Genomic DNA, 21,933 nt, shown 5'->3' on the forward strand with positions numbered 1-21,933 from the left:
AATGTGGCAGGGACACAATAGGGCTCAGGACGGAGGGAGCTTGCTGGCAGCAGCTGCTGTCTCAACTTGAGACAGTGTACTTAGAGTGGGGTCAGCGTACTTAAAGGGGCAATGCACGTGTCTGTCTCTCTCACACACACACACTCACTCACTCTCTCTCCCATGCTGTGTCTTCTCCCTCCATTTGTGCTGCCTTGTAGAGTGTGAGGCTACATTAACAACAATGTGTTAACCCATGAGGGCTCAGCCGAATGCTAGTTCATCATTTAGCAGTAAGGCATTCCCTGGGAAATATCCCACCGTCTGATTCCGCCAAGCTTCACAATCATCATTGCTGTGTACAGTATTAAATTGTTTGTTTAAAACATATACTCTGTGTGTGTGTTTGGGGAAAAAAAAAATTCCCTGGAACCTAACCTCCCCTATTTACATCAATTTCCCCATAAGAATTAGATTTGCTTAACATCATTTTGCTTAAAGTAGCATTTTTCAGGAACGTAACTACAACGTTAGGTGAGGTGTTACTGTATTTCCTGATCTCCAATGTGAAGGGAGATTGGAGGCCCATTCTAGATCTAAGGGCATTAAACAAATATGGGAAGGTGCAGAAGTTCAAGATGGTCATGCTAATAGCCATTATTCCAGCTCTAGAGCAGGGAGATTGATTTCTGGGCCTCAACCTACAAGATGCCTTCTTCCATATCTTGATACAACCATCATACAGGAAAATCCTATGGTTTACCCTTGTACAGGACCATTATCAGTACAGGCTGCTCTATTCTCCAAGGTTCTCTCTATCGTAGTGGTGCACTAACCCCAGTACAGTGACTGGCGTTTATCAGCACCAACCTCGATGCAGTACAAGCGAGAGCGTTCCTCCCACTACACAGACTCACCACCCTTACAAGTCTCATAGAGACAGTTCAGACCAGCCCCAAATATGGTCCAGGAATTTCCTGCAGCTGCTAGGTCATATGGCAGCATGCACCTTTGTCACCCCAAATGCCTGGATGTTCATGAGGTGTCTTCAGATGTGGCTCACTTCTGTCTATTCCCTGAATAGGGATAGATTAACCAAACTGCCCTTTGCAGTAAAGCATTTCCTGGATTGGTGAAAAGAGCCATCCAGTGTCCAAGCAAGCATTCCATTCATGCAGCTGCCACCAGTGCTGACTAACAGATGTCTTTCTCCTCAAATGGGATGGATGCTTCCGTAATAGGCTGGGGAGCTCACTGACACAACCACAAGGTTCTGGGCAAGTGGCCTCCCACAGAAATGACCCTCCATATCAATCTTTTGGAGCTAAGGGCTGTCAGGAACGCCTGTGCACACTTTCTGCCTTTCATCAAGAACACCCACACAAAGGTCATGACAGACCATATGACCTGTATGTTTTACACAAATCGCCAGGGGAGTGCCAGATTTTCCTCCTGCTGCACAGCAGCTCTCAAACTTTGGAATTGGTGCATCTGTCACAATGTGCTCATCTCCGCTATCTATCTGCTAGGGATACAGAATGTGACAGCTGATAGTCTGTCGGAATTTTTCTCATGACCATGAATGGGAACTTAACTCTTCAATATATTTGCTCTTTGGGGGAACCCTGAGTACGGATCTCTTCGCTACTTACCAGAACAAGAAATGTCCTCATTACTGCTCCAGGGCTGGCCTGGAGAAACAATCACTGGGAAATGTCCTCATCCTCCCGTGGGACAGGGACCTCTTGTATGCCTTTCCTCTTCTATCCAAGGTCCTGTTGAAAATTCAGCAAGACAAAGCGAGAGTTATTCTGATTGCCACCTCCTGGCCAATACCAATCTGGTTCCCTTACCTGACACAGATGGCAGTATGTCCTCCGGTTTCTCTTTGGCCCATTCTTCACCTGCTCTCTCAAAACAATGGGCTGATCCTTCACCCCAGGTCCTCTGCCTCCAGGCGTGGCTCCTTCTTGGTTCCAAAGCTTAGAGGCAGAATGTCCTGACAAGGTGAAAGACGTGTTGCTACACAGCCAAAAGTTGACCACTCAGTTTACTTACTCACAAAATGGAAACCATTCTAAGTTTGTCATTCTAAGCACATAAGACCCAACCTGATCTTCCCTCCCTCCCTCCGATTTTACACTACATTTTAGACCTCAAGAGATCAAAACTCTCACTCAGCTCCCTTAAGGTACATCTCGTGGCGAAAATGGCTTCCACTGCCAGTTAGACGGATACTCTGTGTTTGGTCACCCGCTGACACGTAGATTCCTTAAGGGCATACAGAATCTCTTCCCGCATGTGAGACCACCTGCTCCAGCCTGGGATCTTAACCTAGTCCTCCGGGCTTTTACTAGACCTCCCTTTGAGCCCATGGCAACTTGCTCTCTCCTACACCTGTCCATTTCTAATTGCCATCACCTCACCTAGGCACGTAGGAGAAATAACAGCCCTGATGGCACACCCACCATTCACGGTGTTTTTTGGAAGAGACATTAACTCTGAGGCTGCATCCCAAGTTTCTCCCTAAAGTTGCCTCTGCTTTTCATATGTATCAATAGATCCATCTTCCTGTTTTTCCCCTGAAACCACATCGTAACATCAGGGAGGTGATTCTGCGTATTCTAGATGTTAGAAGAGCACTAGCATTCTACTTGGATAGAACTAAGTCCCCATAACGGTTCCTTTCACTCGCGGAAAGATCCAGATGCTCCACAATATCAGCTCAGAGACTATCCAAATGGGTCTCTGGTTGCATTAATTGCTGTTATCAAGAGTGCAACTTGCTGCTTCCATCCAGAGTCCTCACGCACACAACAAGGTCAATTTCTACCTTGGTCACATTCCTTAAAGATGTCCCTATCATGGAAATCTGCAGAGCAGCAACTTGGGCCTCTGCCCACACTTTCGCAGAACATTATGCAGTCCCTGGAAATTCAGCCTCTGATGCCATCTTTGGTTCCACATTACTCTCTGTAGTAACAGACTCCATTCCAAAGTCCCAGCCTCCAGTGGTGGGTACTGCTCGGGAGTCACCTACAGAGGAGCACCCATAGGGATACTACTCAAAGAAGAAGATGAAGTTACTCACTTTGTGCAGTAACGATGGTTCTTTGAGATGTGTGTCCCTATGGGTGCTCCACAACCTCCCCGCCTCTCCTCTACTTCAGAGTTTTCCATAAGGGGTCTGTAGTAGAGAAGGAATTGAGGGGAGTTCGCCTGCGCAGTGCTAGATAGCCTTGAAGTAGACCACGAGGGAGGGAAAACACATGCGCGGGCTCAATGGATGTTGCTACCAAAAATCTCTGATTAGAGACGCAGGGATGCAGATACATCTACAGTGGAGCACCCCTAGGGACACACATCTCAAGGAACCACTGTTGCTGCACCAGGTGAGTAACGTCCTCTTTTGTTAGGTGTTCCCTTAAGGTATGTCTACACAGGAATTAAAAACCTGTGGCTGGCCCAGGTCAGCTAACTTGGGTTCACAGGGCTCAGGCTGCATGGCTGTAAAATTGCAGTGTAGATGTTTAGGCTCAGATTGGAGCCCAAGCTCTGAGACCCTACAAGGGGAAGTAAACCCAAAAAAAGAGGGAAAGGCAATGGATTTGGTAGAGAGAATATTCAGCGGGAAAATGCCAACAAGCTGTATTTTCCCCTCCTACAATAATAACTTAGAACTTGCCTGCCTGAAGCACTCAGTTTGGGAAAGAAGTCTTCAATACTTCATTTAATAATGGAAAAAGACTGCAATGGACAAGTGGATTTTGGAGGCTATTTAAAATTGTTCATAGTTTCATTTTGTTTGGAATGTATATTGCTAGTAAATGAGCTTTCTCTCTTTTTTTCCCCCACTGTCTCATAAAGATATTAATGATGCTGTAGAAACTTTTTCTTGATAGCTGAATTGACTGTCCATTTGAGCTTCTCTCTTATGCTACTCACTTTCAACCTCTTGATTAACATGCACAGCATTGTAGGAAGGAGAGTGAACTAGCAGTTAAAGCAGAGTAGTAGGTACTGTTTCCTTTCCAGGGAGTAGATTAGGGAAACTAGATGGTGTTATGAGTGTTATCGAGGCACTCTGTTTCTGACTGTGAGATTACCCTTCTTCCCATGTGGCGTATATTAAGGAATTCCCTACTGAATACTGGCAAGTCTGAGGAGATATCCTCATAGCTATTGTGGCCATATTGGCCTTTCCCTGTGTGTTCCTCTGAATTTAAAAGATCTGAAGAAAGGGAACCTTCTCCCACAAGTGGTTCAAGGAAAGGGCCCTCCCCAGAATCGTTTAGCCCGGATCAGTCACTCTTGCTGGTACCAAGAAAACAGTCTCTCCTTTCACTTGTCCCAGTTACTCTAGCTAAAGAACTAGAGGTGTCTGTCAAACATCTGTACATCGATACAGATCTTGATGATAAAACATCTTCAAATGTGTGGGGGTGCATCATCTCCCTTTCCTGGAAAGCTTAGAAATGATAACTAGTATCTTAAAGATCTCTTCAGTAACATCAGAGAAAATGACACACCTGGTTCTGGATATTCTGAACATAAGAACGGTCGTACCGGATCAGACCAAAGGTCCATCTATCCCAGTATCCTGTCTACCGACAGTGGCCAGTGCCCCAGAGGGAGTGGACCTAACAGGCAATGATCAAGTGATCTCTCTCCTGCCATCCATCTCCATCCTCTGACAAACAGGGACACTATTCCTTACCCATCCTGGCTAATAGCCATTAATGGACTTAACCATCATGAATTCATCCCGTTCTCTTTTAAACTCTGTTATAGTCCTAGCCTTCACAACCTCCTCAGGTAAGGAGTTCCACAAGTTGACTGTGCACTGCGTGAAGGAGAACTTCCTTTTATTTGTTTTAAACCTGCTGCCCATTAATTTCATTTGGTGGCCCCTAGTTCTTATATTATGGGAATAAGTAAATAACTTCCTTATCCACTTTCTCCACATCACTCATGATTTTATATACCTCTATCATATCCCCCCTTAGTCTCCTCTTTTCCAAGCTGAAGAGTCCTAGCCTCTTTAATCTCTCCTCATATGGGACCCTTTCCAAACCCTAATAATTTTAGTTGCTGTTTTCTGAACCTTTTCTAGTGCCAGTATATCTTTTTTGAGATGAGACCACATCTGTACGCAGTATTCAAGATGTGGCGTACCATCGATTTATATAAGGGCAATAATATATTCTCTGTCTTATTCTCTATCCTCTTTTTAATGATTCTTAACATCCTATTTGCTTTTTTGACACCTCTGCACACTGCGTGGACATCTTCAGAGAACTATCCACGATGACTCCAAGATCTCTTTCCTGACTCGTTGTAGCTAAATTAGCCCCCATCATATTGTATGTATAGTTGGGGTTATTTTTTCCAGTGTGCATTACTTTACATTTATCCACATTAAATTTCATTTGCCATTTTGTTGCCCAATCACTTAGTTTTGTGAGATCTTTTTGAAGTTCATCACAGTCTGCTTTGGTCTTAACTATCTTGAGCAGTTTAGTTTCATCTGCAAACTTTGCCACCTCACTGTTTACCCCTTTCTCCAGATCATTTATGAATAAGTTGAATAGGATCGGACCAAGGACTGACACTTGGGGAACACCACTAGTTACCTCTCTCCATTCTGAGAATTTATCTTTAATTCCTACCCTTTGTTCCCTGTCTTTTAACCAGTTCTCAATCCATGAAAGGACCTTCCCTTTTATCCCATGACAGCTTAATTTACATAAGGGAATTTACGTAAGAGAACCCTTTGGTGAGGGACCTTGTCAGAGGCTTTCTGGAAATCTAAGTACACTGTCCACCGGATCCCCCTTGTCCACATGTTTGTTGACCCCTTCAAAGAACTCTAATAGATTAGTAAGACACGATTTCCCTTTACAGAAACCATGTTGACTATTGCTCAACAGTTTGTTTTTCTGTGTGTCTGACAATTTTATTCTTCACTATTGTTTCGACTAATTTGCCCGGTACCGATGTTAGACTTACTGGTCTGTAATTGCCAGGATCACCTCTAGAACTCTTTTTAAATATTGGTGTTACGTTAGCTAACTTCCAGTCTTTGGGTACAGAAGCCGATTTAAAGGACAGGTTACAAACCTTAGTTAATAGTTCCGCAACTTCACATTTGAGTTCTTTCAGAACTCTTGGGTGAATGCCATCTGGTCCCGGTGACTTGTTAATGTTAAGTTTATCAATTAATTTCAAAACCTTCTCTAGTGACACTTCAATCTGTGACAGTTCCTCAGATTTGTCACCTACAAAAGCCGGCTCAGGTTTGGTAATCTCCCTAACATCCTCAGCCGTGAAGACTGAAGCAAAGAATCCATTTAGTTTCTCTGCAATGACTTTATCGTCTTTAAGGGCTCCTTTTCTGTCTCTATCATCAAGGGGCCCCACTGGTTGTTTAGCAGTTTTCCTGCTTCTGATGTACTTAAAAAACATTTTGTTATTACCTTTGGAGTTTTTGGCTAGCCGTTCTTCAAACTCCTCTTTGGCTTTTCTTATTACGTTCTTGCACTTAATTTGGCAGTGTTTATGCTCCTTTTATTTACCTCACTAGGATTTGACTTCCAATTTTTAAAGGCAGTCTTTTTATCTCTTACTGCTTTTTTTACATGGTTGTTAAGCCACGGTGGCTCTTTTTTAGTTCTTTTACTGTGTTTCTTAATTTGGGGTATACATTGAAGTTGGGCCTCTATTATGGTGTCTTTAAAAAGCGCCCATGCAGCTTGTAGGGATTTCACTTTAGTCACTGTACTTTTTAACTTCTGTTTAACTATTGCATTTTTGCATAGTTCCCCCTTTTGAAATTAAATGCCACAGTGTTGGACTGTTGAGATGTTCTTCCCACCACAGGGATGTTGAATGCTATTGTATTATGGTCACTATTTCCATGCGGTCCTGTTATAGTTACCTCTTGGACCAGCTCCTCCGCTCCACTCAGGACTAAATCTAGAGTTGCCTCTCGCCTTGTGGGTTCCCGTACCAGCTGCTCCATGAAGCAGTCATTTAAAGTATTGAAATTTTATCTCTGCATTTCATCCTGAAGTGAAATGTTCCCAGTCAATATGGGGATAATTGAAATCCCCCACTATTATGGAGTTCTTAATTTTGATAGCCTCTCTAATTGCCCTTAGCATTTCATCATCACTATCACTGTCCTGGTCAGGTGGTCTATAATAGATCCCTAATGTTATATTCTTATTAGAGCATGAAATTTCTATCCATAGAGATTCTATGGAACATGTGGATTCACTTAAGATTTTTACTTCATTTGATTCTACATTTTCTTTCACATATAGTGCCACTCCCTCCCCCGCACGACCTGTTCTGTCCTTCCGATATATTTTGTACCCCGGAATGATTGTGTCCCATTGATTGCTCTCAGGTTTCTGTGATGCCTATTATATCAATATCCTCCTTTATCACAAGGCACTCCAGTTCACCCATCTTATTATTTAGACTTCTAGCATTTGTGAACAAGTACTTTAAAAACTTGTCACGGTTTATTTGTCTGCCCTTTTCTGATGTGTCAGATTCTTTTTTATGTGAATGTTTATCATCTGATCTGGCCCTTACATTATCCTCTTCCATCCTCTGCTCCTGACTATAACCTGGAGATTCTCTATCATTAGACTCTCTCCCCTAAGAGAAGTCTCTGTCCGATTCACATGCTCCTCTGCAGCAGTCGGCTTTCCCCCATCTCCTAGTTTAAAAACTGCTCTACAGCCTTTTTAATGTTTAGTGCCAGCAGTCTGGTTCCACTTTGGTTTAGGTGGAGCCTATCTCTCTTGTATAGGCTCCCCCATCCCAAAAGTTTCCCCAGTTCCTAATGAATGTAAACCCCTCCTCTCTACACCATCGTCTCATCCACGCATTGAGACTCTGAAGCTCTGCCTGCCTACCTGGCCCTGCGCGTGGAACTGGGAGCATTTCTGAGAATGCCACCATAGATGGCACCATGGGTTTGCCTTGCAGAAGTAAGATACCCTACTGCTTCTTGACACTAAGTATACCCTAAATGATCCTGGTTAAATCCATCATCTAAACCAGCAGTTGTTAAGAAATCAGACAAGTTTATACCAGCTGCATCTTCAGGGCTTCTTGTTCTTCCAGACCTACTTAGCTTCAAATTAATTAATTGGTAGTGGCAACTGCCATTCTAAGAGCAAAAGGGGGTTGAGTCCATTCTACCCTTTCAGACAGAGAGTAAGAAGGTGGTAGATACTCTGTGTAGAAAAGTGTTCTATGCCACACCAGGCACTATTAGAGTGGCAAACTATGAAGCAGTAGTGTCCAGACATCAATATTACCAATAGGAGGAAATAGTACTGTTTTGCCCAGTCACTGCTGGAAGACCAGAAAAAACTAGCCAAAGCCTTTATCATCATAGGTCAATTACTTGCTTAGCACATATTAAGAGCATCCTTCTGTGCTTTTGATGCACCATTCAGAATTACTTTGAGGGGCTTCTCTTTGCCGTGTTCATGAATACTCCTGCAGTTGCTCCAAAAACAAGAACCCCAAATAGATCTCCATTTAATGGTAAAAACGAGGAATCAGGTGGCACCTTAAAGATGAACAGATTTATTTGGGCATAAGCCTACATGGGTAAAAAAAACACTTCTTCAGATGTTTTTGTGGATATAGACTAACACGGCTACCCCTGTGATACTTGACACCATTTAATGGTGTCTAGCTGTTCAGCTGTAGATCAGATGAAGTTCTAGAGAAACTGAAAGACATCAGGCCTATTGCAAAATCTATAGGATTTCTCAGATGACTAGGAAAAGATTTGGGGTAACTGGCTCTCTAGTCCCAGTTCATTTCAAAAGAAACAATTGTAAGATGTTCATGTTCAGCATCAGCAGACATGCAGACCCTACAAACAACAAGCTAAAGGGAGATCTGCTGCATAATCTTCCTCTGCACCAGCCTCAGGTTTGACAAGATGAATGAGAATCCCAGACCAGTTTTAAACCTGTCTCCCCTTAAAATTTGGGAACTTTCTTAGATGACTATCACCACATCCAGTGATCTTGGAGATCATCCAATAGTGCTGCTCCATTCAATTAAACACCATCTTTTTCTCCATCATCCCTTGTTCATTCTTTATCTCTCTTCAGGGATCCTCTTCATGAGAACTTACTATGATCAAACGTTTTGCTGCTTGAGTCAGGTGCCATAGAAGAAATTTCCTGAGGAATTTCAGAGGAATAATTTTTTTTTTCCAGATAATTTCTGACCCCTGAGATGGAGGCCTCCAATCTATTCTAGACCTTCAGAGAAGCTCAATTTACTCATCAGCTCACATTCCACATGCTTACCCTAGTCTCTGTCATGTCTGTCTTATCTACAGAGCACTGGTTTGAGGCATTTGATTTACAGGATACATAGTTTCACATCTCAATCAGACTTTCTTATTGAAAAGGTTAATTACTGTTGTGACTAAGATAAAGGAGATCCATTACTAAGTGGCTTCCCTTGTGCCTATCTAAAGCATCTTGAGTATTCATAAAGTACCTTGCAGCATCACATAGGAGATGTCAAAGTATTCATGTCTACCCTTATTTGGATGATTGATTCACTGAGGTGTTCTCCTAGGAGAATCAAGTAAAAGTTATGATACAGACAACACCTTTCCAAACACCAGGGTTCAAGATGTATTGGAAGATGTCGTACACAGCTATAACCCAGATAACAATTTTATTGGGGCAGCTTTTTTTCTTCCAGAAAAAAGATGTTTAGAGTAATAGTAATACTCAGGAGAACTCATGTCATGTACATATCTCCATATGCACGTCTAAAGATGAGGCCTCTACAACACTGGCTAGCAAGACATTTATACCAAATATAGACAGCATATTTATGAAATTGCCACTACCTAGAGTTGTGTTCCTATATCTCATGATGGATTTTAATGTAAGTTATTTCAAGACATTTCAGCATTAACTCCCTGGCTCCATTGGCCACAGTCATCTCGGATGCTTCCAATTTTGGCTGGAGAACTCATTACAAGAATTTGATCATTCATGGTCAGTAGAATTTCTGGGAGGAAAAATCCATATCTGTGTTCTAGAATTAAGACCAATCTATTGGTATCTCAAGTCCTTTCGCCCCTGATTTAGCGAGTGTTTCAGGTAGCTATCAGTAATGTCACAGCAGTATTTTACATGAGCGTACTTGGGTGAGGATACAAAAAGACTATGGGAAAGGTGCATAGTACAGCAAACTTATCCTAAAGCTCTCCACTTTGCAGACAAGGAAAATGTATGCTACTGGCAGATTATGCTATATTATATATGCTACTGAGCAGAGATTTTACTTAATCAGCAGAAGTAGTCAGTCAAGAACTCTGTAGTAAATGACAGCTTCTCCCTGAGAGTTTATCTGGAGATAGATGTATTTGCAGCAAGACACAATTTCAAACTTTGGCGGTCTTGCTCCAGAGTAGGAGTGGACAGTGAGTCCATCTTGAATGACTTTCTTCTAGACTGGGGACTAGCTTTTCTTTGTATAATATTTTCCCAATTTTTAAAGGGTATCTTTTGTCTCTAACTATCTTTTATTCTCTTTAGCTATGGTGGCACATTTTTGGCTCTCTCTGTTTTGATTTGTTTTTTTAAATTTGGGGTATACATCTAGTTTGAGCCTTTCTTAAGGTGTTTTTAAATCGTTTCCATGCATCTTGCAGGGATTTCACTCCTGACTCTGTTCCTTGTAATTTCTGTTTAATTAGCTTCCTTATTTTTATGTATTTCCCCTTTTTGAAGTTAAATGCTATTGTGGACCCTGAACCAAGCATGAGAATTTAGGGTTGGGATAATATATCTAAGAGTACTTGTCATGTACTAACTAATCTTTCTGAGATTTTTTTCAGCTTTAAAAATTGTGAAATCAAATTTGCACATTGTTTTCCTCCAACTTTCTACAATTTTCTTATTCCCAATGTATTATAAACCATTTTTCTGGGTAAGACTCTGTAATGAGTTGTATAACTCCAATTTCTAAAAGGGGATTTGCTCGTTCCACAGTCATGCCTTGGAAGAAGGGTCGCTGAAAAGAGGGGGAATTTGATTTTGGCATGGTGTTGAACTGGAGAGATTATTCTGTCTGATCACTTTGGGCACTTTTTCAAAGGCACAAGTGGCAGCTTTTGGTGCCTGGCTGCCATTTGTCCCTTTTGAAAATCTCTATTTTCTTGGACCCAGTAGGCTAAAGAAATTTGAAAGTTGTACCTGGAAAAATTGAGCCAAATGGTTTTTGAAGGAATAATGGAAAGGGCAAAATACAAAATCAACTTGGGGATTCTCTAGCAGATTTTCAAAAATACAATTTAACATGAACAGTGTGAAGCAGATTCCCTCAGGAAAACAAAGATGATATCGGTTTCCTTTTTGACCGCCAAAACATTTTTGTTCTCTTGTCTAAACTTCAATGGGCTTGGGAAAATTCCTGAAGAAGACTCCTTGTGTTTCTGAAAAAATCCTTGCACTGTCCCTTCTGTAAGATGACTGGCTTAGATCTGAAAATGTGCTTGTAAAACTGCATCTTTTAATTTTTCTAAATTGTAGTCTGTCCTAAAACTAAGACTTACAGCTGTGTAACATAATTTTTGGCATTCTTCAAACTTTGTAAGATCTTCAAGCAAAGAGACAGTGAGGAACTGATATTTCTAATGTAATAACAAATAGAAATATTTCTGGAAGGGTCTCCCTTACATTCAAATGTAGTGCTTCTAACTCACAATTTTTATTGCAAGTCACGTATGTTTGATGTTTTACTGAAAGCTCAGGTTCTTGCAGTTATGTAATTGTGAAAATTTCAGCTTTTAATTAAAAAGAGAAGTTTCTAGCTCTCATGTTTGCAAATAAGAGCTTGAAAATGCAGTCTAAATGCCCAGAAAACTGAAAACCGAAAGACAAAATTAACCTAATTTTTAAAAAGTCTTGTGATTTTCTGGAGTTTTCTGTGATTTTTCTCATGACTTTTGAATATTTGGGACTGATACTAATGCAAAGGTGAAAAGAAAAGGGCAAAACAGTTGTTTAAAAACATTCTTGTTTAGGTTCATCTTGATATTATATAAAGGCAATTGTTTAGTTTGGGCTTTTGAAATTTGATGAGCAACACTACAAGTAACCAACTTTTTTCTTTGCAGATTAGTTCTAATATTTTCAGAACACTTCCACCAAGTGATAATCCAGATTTTGATCCAGAAGAAGATGAACCTACTCTTGAAGCCTCCTGGCCTCACATACAGGTATGGGATTACTTTTTCACCATTCTTGAAATGTAGAAACTAAATGTATTCCTATGGATATTTCTTGGAAAGAACAATTTATTGCATCTGCTTATCATTCTCCCTTCTAAATTTAGAAACGTTTGGATTATTTTTTGAAAAAATTTAAATGCATCTTTCTGCCACACTTACACACATGAGCCCCTCAGAAAGGAGTTTAGGTATGTTTTGATTCTTGAAACCAAGCTCCTATGTTTTTATTATCCTATCATAGCTGAAAACCTGGCGCATGTGGTACATGTACAATACAGTATTGCAGTATTTTGGCTTCACTTTTATCACAATCATGTTCAAACATTGCACATTTTGTACACTTCATAGCGGATTTTCTGTATGGTTTAACTAAAGTACAGATGTATATCAACAAATTAGTTTTCCTTTTGACAGTAAAGAAAAAGGAGCAATAGACTTACTTGTCTTGCTCAAAAGAAAAATTATCTCCCTCTTCTTCCCCTCCCCCCCCCCCCCCAAAAAAGCCTACAATACAGGCATTGTAGTTGGATAACAGTTGGCGAGTTATTTCATTGTTTCACTCCTGTACCAACCTCGTGACTTTGTAGCAGTTTCCCTCTTGCAAGGGAAACAAGGAGGAGGGGTATAAATCCCACTCTAGGGAGACCTTGCATCTCTCAAGGGGTCAAGGGCCTTGAGCAATCTACTTTCCCAGATGCTTTGCTGCATGACTCCATCCCCACTTTAGAGGCAGACTATCCACTTCCTGCATGATCAGCATGGGCTATTCATTTGCTTCCACTCTTTCTCTCCCTTCTCTTTTCCCCATCTCTTTTCAGGGACCCCTCTCACAAAGAGCTCTTAAAACAAGAGGGCCTGTCCCTCTTACTCCTGGGGGCGATTGAGCCAGTTCCCCCAGAATTCGTTGGAAGAGGGTTCGATTTCAACTATTTCCTACTCCCCAAGAGGGGCTGAGGATAGAGACCAATGCTTGACCTCAGAAACCTGAGTGCACACGTCCCATCGCAGCACTTCAAGATGGTGATGCTAACCACTGTAACTCCATCAATAGATCTGAGAGACTGGTTCATCACCCTCAACTTCCAGGATGCCTACCCATCCCACAAATGTTTGTTTCATAATAGGCTCAGAACACTACCAGTATTAAGTCCTTCCCTTTGGGCTCTCCATGGCCTTGGGGGTCTTTACAAAGCTGCACTCAGCAATGGTGGCTCATTTACATCAGTGGGGCTTAGCAGTATTCCCATACCTGGACAGTTGGCTTCTCAGGGGTCAATCAGCTCTAGTGGTCCAGTTGGCAACTTCTAAGGCTCTAACCCTATTTCAGTCTCTGGGCCTTTGTATCAATCAGCAGAAATCTACATTGACCCCAGTCCAAAGAGTAGACTTTTTCGGAGCCTCTGTAGACTCCCTATCTCCCCGAAGAGATTTTCTACTCTCTCTAGTCTTATCTCAGCAATACAGTACAGCCTGCAAACTGCAAGAACCTGCCTACAACTCGGGCCGCATGTCGGCCTCAGGTGCTTTCACATGTGGCTTGACACTGTGTACATCCCAAACAGTGACTCCAAACTCATCACAGTACCTCAAAGTTTTGGTCTCTCTCAGGTAGTGGAAGGATCCACTGAAGGTCTCCATAGGAACCCCTTCATCAGACCCCCCCACCCACCCTCAAAAATCCTCCCAATAGCTAAATATCTCTTCTCTTTTGAGATGCGGGAGGAGCTCACCTCCAAGAAGCCACAGCCCATGACAAGTGGTCTACACCAGAGGTCTCACTCCACCTCAATATCCTGTTCATTATGCTTATCAGCACTTCCTGATCAGGGCCAGTTCATCAGAATAATGCTGGACAACAGGGAAGCAATATAATATAGCAACCAACAGGGTGAAGCCAAGAGCCAAGTCCTTACTCGCAGATTCACTAAAACCGTGGAACTGGTGCATTTCCCATCAGATGAAAATCTCAGCATTTTATCTTTCAGGCCTACAGAATACAATTGCAGATTCCCTGAGCAGAAAATTCCTTCAGGACCATGAATGGGAACTCAATTATTCTGTTTTTCACAGCATCTGCCAGACCTGGAATCTCCCAGAAGCAGACCTTTTAGTCACCCCAAAGAACATGAAATGTCACCTTTTCTGTTCCTAGGGAGAACATGGCTGCAATTCATTGTGAGATCCCCTGATAATACTGTGGTCCTGTATCCTGCTGTATGCTTACCCATCGCTACCTCTCATTCTCAAGACATTACTCAAACTGCAACAGGAAAGAGCAAGGGTTATCCTCATAGCGCTGCCCTATCCAAGACAAGTGTGGTACTCTAACCTCCTTCGTCTATCTGTCGCAGTGCCTCTCTGTCTTCCTCTCTCAGGAAGAATCTCCTGTCACAGAACTCTGTGACCCGTATCCATCTAAACCCCTCCTCCCTGAACCTGGGAGGATGCTTCTTGAGCCTGGAGCTAAGCTGTTAAGATAAGTCCAGTCAGTTCTCCTATCCAGCAGGAAACCTTAGTTTTGCAAGTTTTTGTAAGGTTACTTACTTACGAGTCCATTCCCAGTGTTCGCTTCAATTTTCTTAAGCATCAGAAGTTCCACTGTCTAAAATCCTAGATCACCTAAATCCTAGATTTAAATCCTTGATTTAAAGAGTCAAGGTTTATCAGCGAGCTCAGAGTACATTTGGCTGCTATAATAGCCTTCCACTCTCTCATTGAGGGCTTCTCAATTTTTGCCCACAATACTACAGCCAGATTCCTCAAGGGCATGTATAACTTGCTTCTCTCTGTACAGAACCTGGCCCACCAGTGGGATCTTAATTTGGTTCTCAATGCCCTGAGGAAACCCTCCTTTTACCAGTGGCTACCTGTTCCCTCCTTCACCTCTCTCTCGCGATCTTATTCTTTATAGCTATCATTTTGACTAGACAAATGGAAAAGCTTGGTGGTCACATGGCAGACCCACCGTTTACTACCTTCAATAGAGATAGTTATACTATGTCTCCATCTTCATTTTCTCCCTGAGCTCTCTTTAAAATACCATATTAAACAAGAAATCCATCTACCAGCATTCTACCTAGAGCCTTATGCTTCCAGAGAGGAAACTAGCCTACATACCTAGATGTCAGAAGGGCTCTTGCCTTCTACCTTGACAGGACTACGATGTTCAAGGCGTCCAGATTATTTGTATCATTTGCAGAGATGGTGAAGGGATAGCCTATTTCCACGCAGACTGTCGAAGTGGGTTTCAGGATGCATTTTAACTAGGGCTGTCAAGCAATTAAAATAATCACGATTAATCGCACGATTAAAAAAATTAATTGTGCGATTAATCGCACTGTTAATAATAGAATGCCATTTATTTAAATATTTTGTGATATTTTCTACATTTTCAAATATATTGATTTCAATTACAACAGAATACAAAGTGTACAGTGCTCACTTTATATTTATTTTTTATTACAAATATTTGCACTGTAAAAAACAAAAGAAATAGTATTTTTTCAATTCACCTAATATAAGTACTGTAGTGCAATCTCTTTATCATGAAAGTTGAACTTACAAAAGTAGAATTATGTAAAAAAAAAAAAAAAACAAAAAAAAAAAAAAAACCTGCGTTCAAAAATAAAACAATATGAAACTTTAGACCCTACAAATCCACTCAGTCCTACTTCAGTCAATCACTTAGACAAACACATTTGGTCACAATTTGCAGGAGAGAATGCTGCCCACTTCTTGTTTACAATGTCACCTGAAAGTGAGAACAGGCTTCACATGGCACTGTTGTAGCCAGCGTCACAAGATATTTACATGCCAGATCTGCTAAAGATTCATATGTTCCTTCATGTTTCAACATGGGGCGGGGGAGGGATAGCTCAGTGGTTTGAGCATTGGCATGCTAACCCCAGGGTTGTGAGTTCAATCCTTGAGGGGGCCACTTAGGGATCTGGGGCAAAATCAGTACTTGGTAGTGAAGGCAGGGGGCTGGACTCGATGACCTTTCAGGGTCCCTTCTACTTCTGTCAGATAGGTATATCTCCATATCTTAAAAATATAAATATTAACCACAATTCCAGAGAACATGCATCCATGCTGGTGATGGGTTCTGCTTGATAACAATCCAAAACAGAGTGGATCAACAATGTTCATTTACATCAGCTGAGCCAGATGCCACCAGCAGAAAGTTGATGGTTGGTTTTTTTTGTTTGTTTGTTTGTTTGTTTTTTGGTCGTTCAGGTTCTGTAGTTTTTGCATCTGAGTGTTGCTCTTTTAAGACTTCTGAAAGCATGCTCCATAACTTATCCCGCTCAAATTTTGGAAGGCACTTCAGATTCTTAAAGCTTGGGTCAAATGCTGTAGCTATCTTTAGAAATCTCACATTGGTACCTTCTTTGCGTTTTGTTAAATCTGCAGTGAAAGTGTTCTGAAAACGAACAACATGTGCTGGGTCATCATCCAAGACTGCTATAACATGAAATATATGGCAGAATGCAGGTGAAACAGAGCAGGGGACAGACAATTCTTCCCCAAGGAGTTCAGTCACAAATTTAATTAACGCATTATTTTGTTAATGAGCACCATCAGCATGGAAGCATGTTCTCTGGAATGGTGGTTGAAACATGAAGGGACATATGAATCTTTAGCAGGTCTGGCACGTAAATACCTTGCAGTGCCTGCTACAAAAGTGCCATGCATATGCCTGTTCTCACGTTCAGGTGACATTGTAAATAAGAAGCAGGCAGCAGTATCTCCTGTGAAGGTAAACAAACTCATTTGTCTTAGCAATTGGCTGAACAAGAAGTAGGAGTGAGTGGACTTGTAGGCTCTAAAGTTTTACATTGTTTTGGTTTTGAGTGCAGATATGTAACAAAAAAAATCTACATTTTAAAGTTACACTTTCACGATAGAGATTGCACTATAGTACTTGTATGAGGTGAATTGAAAAATACTGTTTCTTTTGTTTATCATTTTTACAGTGCAAATATTTGTAATAAAAAATAATATTAAGTGAGCGCTGTAGTCTGTTGTAATAGAAATCAATATATTTGAAAATGTATTCAATATTTTTGGATATTTTTCTACATTTCAGTTGGTATTCTATTGTTAACAGTGCGATTAATTGTGATTAAATTTTTTGAGTTAACCATGATTAATCGACAGCCCTAATTTTAACCTGTTGTGAATCTAATGGGATGTAGCCCCCTCAGAGTTAATAGCACACTTCACTAAGGCTCAGCGCTCCAGATGTAGACTACTGAAAGATGTTCCTGTAGCAGAAATCTGTAGGACTGCAACTTGGTCTTCCATTCGCACTTTTGCCAAGCATTACACCATCTTACCTGTTTCCAGAGATACTACCTTTGGTGACACAGTCCTCCTAACCACCTTGGACTTGCCTTTTCAGCACCCACCTTCTTGTTGAGTTTACTGCTTGGGAGTCTCCTACAATGTAGCATCCATAGGGACACATACTCGAAGAAGATGGAGAGGTTACTTACAGTAACTTGAGTTCTCTGAGATGTTTTGACTCTATGGGTGCTCCACTTCCCACCCTCCTTTCCCCTTGGCTGTAGTCGAACAGGAACTGAGTGGTGGTGGGTCCACGCCTGCTTATATTCCTGAGGTTGGAAGCATGAGGTGCTGGTCTGCATAGGCCTGCAGATACTGCTTTGCATTCTCCAGTCGAGAGTGCACAGACATGCGTGCATGCTGTGGTGATGCACCCATAGTGACAAAACATCTAAAAAATCTCAAGTTACTAAGTGAGTAACTTCTCCTTCTGTGCTGTATATTTGTCTAGGAGGAATCAGTTGAAGAGTCTGAATTCCACAGATACTATTTGAAATTGTTGTCAGCTCTTCACCCTTATGCTGAGTTACTCATCCTGATGAACAGGTTTTGGCCAGGCAACTAAACTATTGATTCATTATTTTTCCCGTACATGGTCATTCATTAGATTTGGATGCTGCTCTTTGGTTAGAATTGTTCATTCCACCATAGTGGAAGCAGTTTGGCTTTTTCTTTCCCTTCTTCCAAGTTCAGATGTCCACTGCTGGACTGCAGCAGCACTGAGCCCTAACACCAGCTTAAACTGCCTCTCGTCGAGAGCACAGCTTTAGGGTTGCTGTTCTTTAAAACTGAGTGCTTTCAAGTCGAAGAAGCTCTGACTGCTAGGAGAATCAAATGAATTGGATTTTCAGTAATTGGCACCTGTTGGTGCTTTTAGAATAACCTGAGGATCTGGTTTCTTGTGCTTTGTGTGTCAGTGCATCCTGTCCCACCCATGACTGGCTTCCTTCAACAATATAGCAGAGTTCTAGCAAATAGTTGCAGTTTCTTTACCAGCAGACAATTCAAATAGCTGGGCTCTGCAGAAAAAAAGGAAGCCTGAATTTCTCTCGTCTCCACACAGATTCTTCTGTGTGAGCCACAGCAACCTGTCCCAAGTTGTCATTTTATTGTGCCTGTTTGCAGTTATCCACAGAGCAATGCAGTAGGTAATGGTGTAATAATTTATACCACCAGCCTGCTAGCACACAATCCAAAAGGCTGTAATCTTTAAATAAAATAGTATTAGACACAATTGCCCCAGATGTGGCACAGCTGTTAAAATAGTGCAACAAGTCAAAAGCAATTCTGAGATAGTTTGGTTGAACTGTTAGGGTCTAGACCAAGAAGGTTTAAGATGACACAAATAACTATTGCTCAGTATAAGAAATTGTGGGACTTTTTGACAGTGGAGTTATTTGCATAAAAGCACAATGGCAATATACTAATGGTCTCCAAGGAAAAAACATCAAGGCACAAAAGCAATAGATCTCTAGAATTTCTACAGAATAATCCTCTTTCAAGGGCTTCCAAAGAGAGCATTCTAGAAAGCCCAAGTTATCAGTTTTGTGTCCTAGAAACAGCAAATGGTAAGACTGCCTAAACATCAGAAGATTGTGAAGAGCCAGCAGAGCTACCTAAATTCTCCAAGTGTTCAGGTTTCTCGTCTGGCGTGTATCGGAAGTCTGATTTTGGAATGCTGAAATAGTTTTTTCACTTTGAAAAGTGCATTCCTTGAGAACAATAGCAGTAACCTTGGTTCCAGAACTGTATGTAGTATATGAGGAAATATGTAAAGCAGCCACCTGGTCATTGATGCAATTAGTAGAAGTCAGACATGCAATGGGGTGTGCCATGCTGTAGCGTATCAGGAATCTTCCATTAGCATCAGTCTTGTTTTATAGGCAGCACATGTAATGACACCTATAGTTCAGGTTGCCTACTACTACCCATTGCAAAACCATAGAACTTTGTCACACTTGAACAGTTCTGGCTGGAATTTTTCATGCCAGGTGTCTGCCTGGGGCTGCTTTTTTTTTTTACTTTAGGTGAAGGATGGGTGGGAATTTCAGCAAAAATGATTCAGCTGTTTACGAGAATGTTAGGGAAAATATAATCTTCTAACCATGTTGACAAATTTGTTGTAAGGTTCTTTGAGAACCTCTAGTGCCTCCATCACAAAAATATTATGTGACCATGTAATTAACTGTCTCATAATGCATATACACAGGGGAGTAGAATTAGAATTGCATGGGCAAACTTTATTCTGGCATTTCCTAACTTTTGCATGCTTGATTTTGCAATGTTTTCTCTTTTAATATAATTTTGTTTTACGTAATGTGTATAGTTTCAAATCCCTCTTAAATGGCTACTGCTAAATTCCTTTTATTGGAATCTAGGAATTTGTCAGAGGGGGAAAAAGAGGAGAAATATTGGGAGAAATACTGCAAATTTCCTTTCTTGGGCCTATCAGGTGCACTGATTCAAAACCCCTTAATTGAGAATTGTTATGATAATCACAAACACAGATACAGGCACTTACGCATTTATCATGTATTTCATGATGGTGCATCACAGGCATTTTTCTACTACCTTATTTCTTCTTTATTTAGGAAGTTTAGTTTAATTTTTTAGGTACTGGTTCTCTAAAAGGATTTGACTAGCCTTCAGTAGGATTCCATCCATGTATCACCAGATGTTCTAAAGGCTGTAGTTTAAATATGTGAATAAAAGTATTACTCCTCATAGGTTTCTAAGGCCCACTCAGTAGTGACCATACAATAGCATTTCAACAGGGTTTTAATACACACAGCAGCGCTAAAATGGTAGTTGGTTACAACCAAGGCCTCATATCTCTGATGATACCGTATGCTTAAATTTATGTGCCACACCCTAAGTCTATGAAACACATTTCCACCACCAGCTCTTACTGCATAAAGAGGCCCCACTCTTGTGCATCTAGTGGGTTGGGACAGGAGAAACAGATTGTAGTTGCCACCCTGCATTTCCCTCCCCTTCTACTATGACTTGAAGCATGCCGTTTTCTATATTGAACTTCTAAGGATCTCAAGAGTGAGGCATGAACTCTGGCCCCTCAATACCTCTCTGGTCTGTTACAAGTCTTTTGCTCCCCTCAGTCCCTTCTCTCCTGTGGATCTGCCAAGGCCCATGGGAGCAGGACCAGCATTTCTGAACACTTTAGGGGTAAAACTCTATATATGCTGTATCATGTTGGGTCTAAAGTCTGCAACAAGACTGCTGTTTGGATTGGAGTATCAGGTATATAGAAGCCTAATTCATAGTAAAGATTAAACTTTAGTGCATTTGTCCTGTTTTTTTAAATACCGATTAATTTTAAAAAATTATAATTTATATCGGTCTCTGGGAAGCAAACTTTCATTAATATATATTTTTTTTAAAAGGGAATTTTCTAATGATGCACACAGGTCTGTTTGTATTCATATTTGAGTCCTCGCCTCTGGAAGTTATACAGGCTCTTAATTGTAACCTTCTTGATGCTATAATATGTTCAATATCCTATTTCCCCATTTAAAATAATTAGAAATAAGAATATATTTGGTAATTTGAACCTTTACTAGTTTAGTAAAGAGTAGTGGTAACTTCTACAAAGTTTTCATTTTAATGTTTGTTTGTAGTTGGTGTATGAATTTTTCCTGAGATTTTTGGAGAGCCCAGATTTCCAGCCTAGTATTGCAAAGCGATACATTGATCAGAAATTTGTACAGCAGGTGAGTGTAACATTTTTATATTTAATAGTTTAATTAACTCTTAACTGAAAGGGATGCTGTTGTGGTGTTGTTTTGTATTGCACAGCTGAATATCTAAATAATACAGCATAATTTACTTGTGCAGGTCATAAAATAACCAGCCTTATTAAAATGTAATTCTTTGTATTGTAACATGAGAATCCTTTGCCAACTATTATATTAGCAGAGGAACATCTATATAGACTACATGTAATCTGGGAATTCAGAAACATATAAAACATAGAGATAATACTGAGTTGTTACAATTCTTTTTCTTAACATACAGTAGTTTCAATTTGTGGAACAAATTGAAGTTTCTTAGTGATATACTGTACTGTTTACCCATGAAATAGATAATCCTCAGTGCTGTGCTATTGTAATGGCTTTGTGACTCTAACTACATAAGCTAATATTTTTGTGATGGTTCTCAGGGCACCCAGGACTGTAAGTCGCCTTGTTACTCCCAGCATCCAGCATGAGGGAGGCTTGCCTGTGCCTAGCTGGTTGTCAGCTCCATAACACTACCAGTCTTTCAGCCACTGAAGCACTCTCTTCTGGGCT

At 40.9% G+C, this 21,933-nt stretch overlaps 1 protein-coding gene across 2 annotated transcripts in view; it reads left to right on the forward strand.

Moving 5' to 3' along the window:
* The window catches only part of PPP2R5A (protein phosphatase 2 regulatory subunit B'alpha), a 107,986-nt gene that overhangs the window by 56,298 nt on the left and 29,755 nt on the right, over nucleotides 1-21,933 (forward strand). For both annotated transcript variants that reach the window (XM_054024553.1, XM_054024554.1), the window contains 2 exons: nucleotides 12,164-12,265; nucleotides 21,262-21,354. In XM_054024553.1, coding sequence (XP_053880528.1) covers nucleotides 12,164-12,265; nucleotides 21,262-21,354 — 195 coding nt within the window. The remainder of the gene's footprint in view (nucleotides 1-12,163; nucleotides 12,266-21,261; nucleotides 21,355-21,933) is intronic.

This window comes from Malaclemys terrapin, chromosome 3 (genome assembly GCF_027887155.1).
Source record: "Malaclemys terrapin pileata isolate rMalTer1 chromosome 3, rMalTer1.hap1, whole genome shotgun sequence".
NCBI classification, from domain to species: domain Eukaryota; kingdom Metazoa; phylum Chordata; order Testudines; family Emydidae; genus Malaclemys; species Malaclemys terrapin.